Source organism: Labeo rohita, chromosome 1 (genome assembly GCF_022985175.1).
Source record: "Labeo rohita strain BAU-BD-2019 chromosome 1, IGBB_LRoh.1.0, whole genome shotgun sequence".
In the NCBI taxonomy this organism is placed as follows: Eukaryota; Metazoa; Chordata; class Actinopteri; order Cypriniformes; family Cyprinidae; genus Labeo; species Labeo rohita.
The window spans coordinates 32,299,284-32,310,326 of NC_066869.1; the positions used below are offsets into that span (position 1 = coordinate 32,299,284).

Consider the following 11,043-nt stretch of genomic DNA (forward strand, 5'->3'; position numbering starts at 1 on the left):
AATTGTAGTTGGATCTGATCCATAAACAATTATTTATTGTTTGCTGCTATAACTATTTTCTAGCATCAGCTCCTCAAAAACAAGGTTTTAGTTTTAAGTAAAAGAAAAAATTAACGCTAAGCATTTGAGAGTGGTTAATCAGTGTTTAAAGAGCAGGAAATTAGTATATCATGAAATCATAATCAGACTACTGCCAGTAATAATAGGGCAAATCCATCCCACAAAGCAAAGAAAATCAAGTGTGTGAGAGCTTGAATACTTGTGCGCAAGATGTGGCTTGCGTTGGCTCTTTGCTTTAAGAACAGGTAATCCAGTAGTGTCAGTGATTGAGGAGATACAAATCCTGCAGTAACAGACATGCAGGTGGCACTGGAAAAGAACTGCATACCATGCAGTTTTTTTCTCTCTTTGTCTTTGTCAGGCATCCCCAATGCCAACCATCCACTAGCTCTCTCTCTATTTCACTTTTAAAGCATAGATAGATAGATGGATAGATAGATAGACGTTACACATGTTCTCTTAATATTCTCTTAATATTTTATTTGTTAAGCTCAAGATGTTTTTCAAAGATTTCATAACCATGTTTGTTATATTAAAGGGTTCAACCAGTTAAACAGCCAAAATCCTGCCAACACTTCACTAAATCTGCAGGAGCTGAAAGATTAGACACTGAATGACATTCATGAGAGATGCAGAGCTTTGGCTGTTCAGAACACTAGACATCATGCATGAACTCATAAAGCAAAGGACGTACACACATACATCTGGATTACATTCGAAAAATCCATGCCACGATTTTCAAGGGCCAAATGAGATCATTTCTATCACCACTCTGTCATTTTACACAATATCTGTGAACGGCATATAAACAAATGAAATAAATCTCAAGGTTAAGGACTGTGGAACTTCATTTCATCGTCAAGTGCCAGCGAGGCGTGGTCACATCTGTCCTCCTAGACAACCAGTTTTACTAATGAGAGAGAACATTCCATGGAGAACATTGAACCTTCACACTCACAATACAGCTGGATTGAGCAACCCATTCAGAAGCAGGCAGGGGGAAAGAAAATGAGTTTTTGAGCCAACAGAAGTCTATGTCTGCAGAAGCATTGGAAAAGTACCTTGGTGGCCAATGTATACTATCAGACACATGGAGCCAACGCAAAGCCATGGAACTGATGTGCATCGTACCCAGAAAAGGGTTTGCAGAGATGCGTTTCTGATGCTTTCAGGCTGTTTACTTACCATCTTTAAAATTCTGAGCAAAAATTTCAGTCACACTTAAAGAAACTACAGTCAAGGCCAAAAATATCAGCACCCTTGCAATTCTGACAGAAAATGCAACACTTCTCTCAGAAAATTGTTCCAATTGCAAATGTTTTGGTATTCACATGCTTATTGTTTTTGTTTGCACTGCAACAACACAAAAAAACAGAAGAAAAGTCAAACTTAATAAAATTTTACACAGAACACAGAAATAGACTGGATAAAATAATTGGCACATTGTCAAAATTGTTAGAAATAATTGCTTTTTAAGCATGTGATGCTCCTGTAATTTGTATTTAGACACACCTGTGACAAGTAACAGGTGTGGGCAATTTAGTAATCACACTTGCAACCAGTTAAAATAGAGAAAAATTGACTCAACCTTTGTGTTGTGTGTCACACTGAGCATGGAGAAAAGAAAGAACTGTAAAGAGTTGTCTGTGCATTTGAGAGTAAAAATTGTGGAAAAACATGGACAATCTCAAGGCTACAAGTCCATCTCCAGAGATCTTAAAGTTCCTGTGTCCACTGAGCGCAATATCATCAAGAGGTTTACAGCCCATGGCACTCTAGCTAACCTCCCTGGACGTAGACGGAAGAGCAAAATTAATGAAAAATTACAACAAAGGATTGTTCGAATGGCGGATAAAGAACCCAGATTAACTTTCAAACAAATTCAAGCTGATCTGCGGACACAGGGTAAAACAGTGTCATACCACACTATCCATCGCCATCTGAATGAAAAGGGACGCTATGGTAGGAGACCCAGGAGGACACAAAGGCATAAAAAAGCAAGACTGGAGTTTACCAAAACTTATTTGACAAAACCACAATCCTTCTGGGAGAACGTACTGTGGACAGATGAGACAAAAGTATAGCTTTTTGGGAAAGGACATCATGGCACTGTTTAAAGAAAAGAACACAGTCCCTACAGTCAAACATGGTGGAGGTTCAAAGATGTTTTGGGGTTGCTTTGCTGCTTCTGGCACTGGATGCTTTGACTGTGTGAACGGTATCATGAAATCTGATGAGTACCAAAAAATTTTGGGGTGCAACATAGTGGCCAGTGTCAGAAAGCTGCGTCTCCACCAGAGGTCATGGCTCTTCCAGCAGGACAATGACCCGAAATACACTTCAAAAAGCATTTAGAAATGGTTACAAACAAAGCACTGGAGAGTTCTGAAATGGCCAGCAATGAGTCAGACCTGAATCCCATAGAACACCTGTGGAGAGATCTCAAAACAGCAGTTGGGAAAAGGCATCCTTCAAATCTGAATGACCTGGAGCAGTTTGCAAATGAAGAGTGGTCCAAAATTTCAGTAGAGACGTGTAAGAAACTCATTCATGGTTACAGGAAGCGATTGATTTCAGTTATTTTTTTCCAAAGGGGATTCTACTGAATATTTAGTTAAGGGTGACAATAATTCTTAAAATCCAGTGCATTTTTTTTGGGGTTCTGTGTTGAATTGTATCAAATCTGACTTTTCTTCTGTTTTTTTTTTGTTTTTTTTTTTTTTTTGTGTGTGTGTGTGTGTGTATGTTGATGTGAGTACCAAAACATTTGCAACTGCAACTATTTTCTGAGAGAAGGGATGCATTTTCTGACAGAATTGCAAGGGTGCCGATATTTTTGGCCATGATTGTACTAATTTGCTACAGTTAATAAGGTAGTTAAGTTTAGGTGTAAAGGGACTAAACTATGGTCATGTAGAATAAGGCATTGCTTTATTAGTACTAATAAACAGCCAATATGCTACTAATATGCATGCTAGTTAGCTAATTTAATGAATTTAGGCCATATCAAAAATAGTTACTTTGGTCAGACTTTATTTTAAGGTCCAGTTCTCACTATTAACAAACCATTAACTATGGCTTTAGCCTCAATAAACTCCTAATTTGCTACTTATTAATAGGTAGTAAGGTAGTTAAGTTCAGGTATTGGGTAGATTAGGAATGTAGAATATGGTCATGCAAAATATGTGCTTTATAAGTACTAATAAACCACCAATATGTTAATAATAGGCATGCTAATAAGTAACTAGTTATTAGTGAGAACTGTTCCCTATACTAAGGTGTTACCTGTACTTTTAAAACATAAATAGATACAATTAAAAAAATACCTTCAGTGAAGACAGTATTTCAACAGATGAATTACAGTCATATCATCTCCAAAACAAAATATGCTGTGGAATAACAACTCTACTGAGAGGTGTTATTAAAATCTTCCCTGGGGTGAATTTATTGTTTGAGAAGCCTTTTCAGACAGATGATTCAGTTAATATTTTTTACGGGGTTATTCTAATGCGAATGTACGCAGAGCAGTGCTGATTGCCCTGTCAATACAGACAGGTGGTTGCCTTGTGGAGGGTCATAAAGAGTGAACGTTAGCCGAGAGAGGCAGCATTCTGCTTCAGTTATGTAAACTGGCCTGGCCTGAGAACCAGTCAACCGGCACTGGGACTTTGCATTGCCACTGACAAGACCCGGGCTAAATGCAAACAGTATACATGTTCAGGTACACACAAATAAACACACGCAACCATGACTAGACTAATGCATGAAACACAAATGAAAATAAATATATTTATACTGCTCTATAAGTACTGATAAACAGCCAATAAGCTAGTAATACACATAATCAAATATTACGGACAGGATAAGATACGATAAGAGAAGATAAGTTTTATGCCTTGTGCAGCACTTAAATGGGTAATATGAGAATCAAGGAACTGTTGAAACATACTGTAAGGAAGAACACAATGGGTCAGATAAACCATTTCTTAACATTCGACTGATCATATAAAACAAAATCTGTTAATGTTTGAGACATTTTTTTATTTATTTTTTTTTTTTTTTTTTTGAGTTCCTGAGCTCTTGGACAAAAACACAATATAGGTGGAATTTCAACAACAATAATAATAAAATATACACAACCAGTCAAAACTTTGGAATAATTAAGATGTTTTTTGTTTGTTTTGTTTTTCTCAAAAAAATTATTGTAATTTTCTACTAAACTTATTATAATATGATGATTTCATGCTATGAAATATTTTTAATATTTTTGTGGAAGCTGTGATTCAACACAATTTAAAAGTTTGGGGTTAGATTTAAAACAAAAACAATTGACCAAATATGAAATTAAACACATAATGTAACAAAATATTTCTATACCAAATAGGGTTGGCAAACGATTAATCGTGATTAATCGCATGCAAAATAAAAGTTTGAGTTTGTCTAATATATATATATATTCCACAGATATCTTTAAAGATATATTTAAAGATATAGATCATATCAGAAAACTAACAAATGCATTTCATTCAAAGTGACTTAGAGCAGCCTAGATTATAATTGCAAAGACAATTTCTCTAGATAAACATTTCTTTGCAAACTAGACTACCACAACTAGACTATACTGCCACTTTTTCGACAACAACTCACTTCTATCACAAACTTGCATAATAGCAAATGTTTGCCACAAAAAGAAGGCCAGTTATTCCACACCACCCACAGAGGGCTTTAAAAATAATTGACCTGCAATTATAATCAGCTAAAAATCTGTCAATGATTGATTTCATAATTTAAAGCTATTTTAAATCCTTAGATCCATAATGACCATTATTACTTAAAGATCAAACACCAATAGCATATAAAAATCAGCAAAACCTCCAGAACGTGCCAAATTTACCAGCTTGTAAATTGCTGAACACGCACTGAGATGCACACAGACCGTGAAAGGAGCAAATGAGTGGCCCTGTTATACACTGAACGCCTGAGCAATTAGTCATGTCTATTATTCTAAACCAGCAAGCATAAGAAACACTCAGAGCAACCCAACACAAATAAACTGTCACCAGCACAGCACCAGAGGGTTATTTAGTGAGCCGTCAGCTACGCGCTAATGCCAAACACTCCGAATAACACGCTAGATTTGTCTGTCCACTGTACTAGCTTTTTCTTAATCAAATTACAGCTGGGCTTATAATAATGACATGCATAATAATTATATTTTTTGCTGTTAAAAAAAAAGTACAACAGCAGATGTTTCCTGAAATGCAATACTAATTACAAATGAGCTTGTGACCAGATTTCTAACAGAAATGAACAAGAAAACATTGTTTGTGTTTTGAAGGAAGGCTGTGCTTTTGAAGTCTTTTACACATGAAACAAACTATCTAAAGTGACTTTCTAAATAAATACTGAAGTTTTCTTTTGCATGTCACCATTTTTTGCCTGAAGAGTGTAGGGGATGTCAGAGGTTTTTTGCATGGCTTATAATGACAAAACTCTGATTTACATAATTCATCAATGGATGGCCTTTTGGACCATTCCATTTTGTACACTACTGAAAAAAAACATAATTCTATTCACATTGGAATACACACTACATTTGTTCAGAACAAACTAAATAGAGCAATTTTCAAATTAAATAAAACATTTTCATTTGTGTGGCTGTTTTTATGATGATAAAGCAAAAGCCATATAGACATATATTATAAATTAATTCAAGATTTTAAGAATTTAATTGGAATGCTAAATAAACAGTATTTTCATTTATTTATTTCAGAGACTAGCCAAACAATCAGTACTAAGCTACACATATTACATACACAAACTGTTTCCTTGGAATTCCAAGGAAAGGGCTGGTGATTTCCACAGAATTCAAATTCCTGTCATTCACAAAATTTTTCACAACCTCCACCTGATTACTCTGTGTGTCATCATTACAACTTGCCAACTCGTAAATACAAACTTCCCAGGTCAATAAAGAGAGAGAGATTTTTTTTTTCTTCTGGTTATTCTATTTCATTCTTCACACTGGAATCTGCAGATCAAGTTAAAAGCATTGCATTATTAGATGCATTACTCCTTACAGCAAGGTCTGTAGATTTTGGCAAGTGTAGCATGCAATGTAGATTATATATGCAGAAAACACTGCTATTTGAAAACAAGCACTGAAAATGTATGTAGGGAAAACAAAACAAAACATTATGTGTAAAATAAATATAAAAACGGGTAACACTTAAAAATAAGATTTATTAGTTAACATTAGTTTATTAGTTAACATTAGTTAACATTAGTTAACTACTTTAGTTAAAATGAACTAAGAATGAACAATACTGTATATTAATAACAGGCATGCTAATAAGTAACTAGTTAATAAGTGAGAATTGTTCCCTATACTAAAGTGCTACCATTAATCTTAGTTATGGTTAATTTCAACCTTTACTAGTGCATTATTAAAAAGTTGTTCTTGTTAATGCACTGTGAATTAACATGAATGACTGTATTTTTATTAACATTAAGAATGATTAATAAATACTGTAATAAATGTTAATACATTAACATTAACTAATGGAACCTTATTGGTGTTACCAAAACCGTTATAAACTCTAAACTTTCATATTTAAATTCATTTAAATAGTCAAAAAAAACTATTTTTAAGAAATTTAATAGATTTTTTCTGTAGCAAAGGTGAATTGTGTCATTTTCTGTCCAATATGATATCTTTAGTGAAACAGTGTTTAGTGTTTATTTAGTTGTCATTCATTTTCAGCAGAATTTGTATCAAGAAAAAATCATCCTGCTTTCATAAATAAACAATAATATCTTCATATTATTATTTCATTCATATATTCAAGTGCTATCATTCAGCTGTGTGACAAATGTACTCATACATGGAAACACAATACCATTTTGATTACATGACCTGTAACTATGGCTTTTGCCTTAACAAACCACTAATTTGCTGCTTATTAATAATTAGTTACGTAGTTGTTAAGTTCAGATATTGGGTAAGATTAGGGATGTAGAATATGGTCATGCAAAAAATTTTACACAACCTCCACCTGATTTCACTGTGTGTGTCATCATTACAACTTGCCAACTCGTAAATACAAACTTCCCAGGTCGATAAAGAGAGAGAGATTTTTTTTTCTTCTGGTTATTCTATTTCATTTTTTATAATAAACTAATAAACAGTCAGTATGTTATAATATAATAGGCATGATCATAAGTAACTAGAGAAGCATTCTAAAACGTTCCCTGTTCTTTCGTTACAGTTTCCACAAAACTTATGTAATTACACAATTATCCCTCTGATTATCAATTGCGTAAACAGAGCTATTGCATGTAGTCAACTCAAAAATGTAACATGTAGAATTAACAGTGTTGGTGTATGAACTTTAAAAGACTAATTGTTTTTATCTTCTTTGGGGGTGGACCATATATTTATTCATGATATTTTTTTTATCATCTCTGATGTCCTCTGATGTTTTATTAACTCTGATGACGTCAGTGATAGAACGAACAAAAGATGGGGTATTAAGGTAAACTCATTTTATTAAATGTAAAATCATCTGTATGACAGAAAGCAACATTTTATGACTCATCCCTAGAACATTTTCTGCCAAATGCACAAGGGTGGGCAGCCCTTAGGAAATATCCTCCATAAATCCGCCAAGCACAAGAGATTACCCTTGGATGACAGGTAAGGAATCTCTTTGTAAGCCCAAGCAATGTTTAACCTTCAGAGAGAGGCTCGTTGTCTTGGCGTCTGTCCGAGGAGCAACCCATTTCGGCATAACCTCTCAAACTCTCACAGCACAAGATCCCTCAGTTGGCCTCAAGTGCGGGTTCTCACATAAGAGGTTTTGCCCGAGTATTTGCTAAGCACTAGCTTGAAACAAACCACTGAATATAATTAAAGAAGCCCACCTGATCAGCGTGGAAGTTCAGAAAGGTTGTTTAAGGACAGAATTTTTTCATTTGCCTAAGATGACCACTGAATGAGAATTAGCATTTAAACAAGGCTACTTTTCATTTAAAAAAAAAAACATAGCTTAGAGATTGTACACCGTGTAGAATCAATTGCATTTTTTTTAATTTCCTTTATTAAACATCTCCCCAACATGGAAACAGGATACCTGGCCTAGGTATCAGCCTATCTATACCCACACACCAAAATGTGACCCAGATTTGCATGCTGTTAAAACAGAGGGAGGCACACACGGTGGCTTACAATAACATATTTACATCTTCTCACACAGATGAAACCGCCTGACACGGCACTAAAGAAAAAAAAATACTCTGCGGAGGCAATGGAGTTTGTATTACCACTAAACAGGGCTATTAGAGCTCAATAATGCCCCACTTTAGCCAAAATGAATCCCAATCTGTTTTGCTTGCTACAAAAATAAACATGCTTGTTTTCCATTACTTGCTGAAGAGCTAGAAAATGAGGTTCTTGGAGAAGGATAAGCTGCATGTAGGAAAAAAAAATGATAGGAGTCACTACTCTGCAGTATAAACAAAAATAGGATAAGTAGTCAAATAGTAGATACCTTTTAATCTTTTGGATATTCTCTGAGGGAAAAAAGCACTTCGGTGGCAATAGAGAGTATGGTAGCTACTTGAGAGTCTCAGGAACATAATTATAGAAATCACTCTTTGAGAGTGAAGAATTTTTAACACACACAGAGAGAAATACATGCATGGACTAAATCAGTCCAAAGAACTCAAAATTTTGTCATTTGTCGGCTCTGAAAGAAAGGACATCTGTGTTTTTAATGTATTAATGTTAAGTAAATACAAGATAACAATTGAGAAAGCACTTAAAGATATACAAATCTGCAAAGGCATGTGCTTTTAGCCACGTGACAGATAACCTGCTTGAGGAGGTGTGGCTAATAACTCTTCAGGTAGTGTGTTCCTTGGTTAGCACAGCCAGTTATTGACTGCTCACTTCTCTCTTCAACGTTACGAAGACCACCATCAAATTTATGTGAGTGCTTCCATTTTTTAAACTTGGTACTGCAAAAACTGCTATGAATTTAGGGCATTAGTGTAAGGACACACCTGACGTTCCAGATGAAGTGCAAAGGAACTGATATTTCTGGTTGGGGATTTTAAGGTCTGCATTATGACTGGTATTTTTTCACCAGAATATTTCCAGCAAGCAAAGAACATTTGTTGCTCCTGACAAAGAACCAAGTGAACCAAAACCGTGACAGTCAGACTATCGTGATTTTCAAGCTGTGCTACCGTTGGGAGTCATTCTAACTAGAGTCATGCCTGTGGTTAAAGTGGAGAGTGATTCTCCCTCTGAAACCACTCTTCCAGTGAATGACAGTCAGAGAGCAGAGCCGCAAAGAGGGCGCCGGAGGAAGAGGCCCCTTCAGCGAGGCAAACCACCATACAGCTACATCGCTCTGATCTCCATGGCCATCGCCAACTCACCCGACCGCAAACTCACTTTGGGAGGGATCTACAAGTTCATCACTGAGAGGTTTCCTTTCTATCGAGACAACTCCAAGAAATGGCAGAATTCCATTCGCCATAATTTGACACTCAACGACTGTTTCATCAAGATCCCCCGAGAGCCCGGTAGACCCGGAAAGGGCAACTACTGGGCGCTGGACCCCAACGCCGAAGACATGTTTGAGAGCGGAAGCTTTCTACGACGGCGAAAGCGGTTCAAACGCAGCGACTTCACTACGTATTCATCATACGTTCATGAGTCTCCCGTCTTCTCGCCAGTCCAGATTGCACGCTCAGCCTACGCCAACTCGGTGTACTCCAACATGGCCGTGAGTCCGCCATATGCACAACAGCTGCCTTCCGCCTACTACCAGTCCTCTTCTCCAAGCTTCAGCGCTGGTCAGTCCAGGGTCTTCAGAATCAACTCTATCATCGGGTCACCTGGCAGGATGGGGCAAAGTGCAGAGATGATGCCTCAGCAGTCTTGCCGCAGTTTCAGTCCTGACAGTGGCTCATGCAGTTTGGGAGGCCCGGGATTCCAACATCAGTCCTGCAGCGGGGAGACGGTGCTGTCGTGCTGCTCAGGCTCCTCAAACAACATGGCCTTTGCCTACTCCAGCCCAGGACATGGACAAACTCAGGTATCATACCCGCAAGGTAGCACCCAGGCCTACGGGCCAACAGGGAGGGTGGCCATCTCCAGTTTGTCTCCCATTGCTGGAGATGCTGTGGGGGACCCCTATGGTAGAACCTCCCCTGCACAGCTGGGCTCTTTTGTTCAGTACAATAACTCTGGTCCCGTAGGAAGCTCAGGAGCCTACATCAGGCATCCAGCTTACTCAGGTAACATGGACAGGTTTGTGTCTGCCACCTAAACAAGACCAAGAATTATTATTTTTTTCTCCATTGCAAGAACCGCTGGAGCACAGGAACATTTGGCGGGACTATTTTAGCAAATATGAAAAACATTGTGAAAAATAACTGTGATATTTAAACTGATGTTGTTATTGTGATCCCATCAGTTGAGTAAATTGAACTGATAATAATCTCAATTTACGCATGTACAGACTTTTCCTATTACAAATTTAAAAAAAAAAAAAAAAAAAAAAAAAAAAAGAAAAAAAAAAAAAGCACAAAGTGCTCAAATTTAAAACAAATGTTTACAAAGATCAAACTTTTTTCTTTTTTTAATTATTTGAGTGAAATGTGTTCATATGCTTTGTATACGCTTTTCTTATAATTGCCATCTGTGGTAAAAGTGTAAATTTACTTTCTTAATGAAATAAGGTACTACATTTACTTAATTCAGTGATATAAAATGTTTCTACAAGACGCTGTGTTGCTATATCCTTTAGACAATTTCTGAGAAAATTTCTGAGTTCTGAGAAAAAACTTAACATTTTAGGTTAAATTTAATGATTTAATAGTGATTATATATAAAGAACACTACGCTCTACAGCAAGAAAACCATTATAAAAAAAAATAAAAAAAAAAAGTCCTTCAGCTGAACTTAAAATG

General features: G+C 36.4%; 1 protein-coding gene across 1 annotated transcript; it reads left to right on the forward strand.

Moving 5' to 3' along the window:
• Nucleotides 1-9,011: 9,011 nt before the first annotated feature.
• On the forward strand, nt 9,012-10,631 carry foxe1 (forkhead box E1). The gene has a single exon (XM_051120187.1). The coding sequence runs from the start codon at nt 9,336-9,338 to the stop codon at nt 10,398-10,400; it is 1,065 nt and encodes a 354-aa protein (XP_050976144.1). The 5' UTR covers nt 9,012-9,335; the 3' UTR covers nt 10,401-10,631.
• Nucleotides 10,632-11,043: the final 412 nt, after the last annotated feature.

Coding starts and splice junctions, on each gene's coding strand:
- foxe1 (XM_051120187.1), top strand. CDS start 9,336: ATGCCTGTGGTTAAAGTGGAGAGTGATTCTCCCTCTGAAACCACTCTT.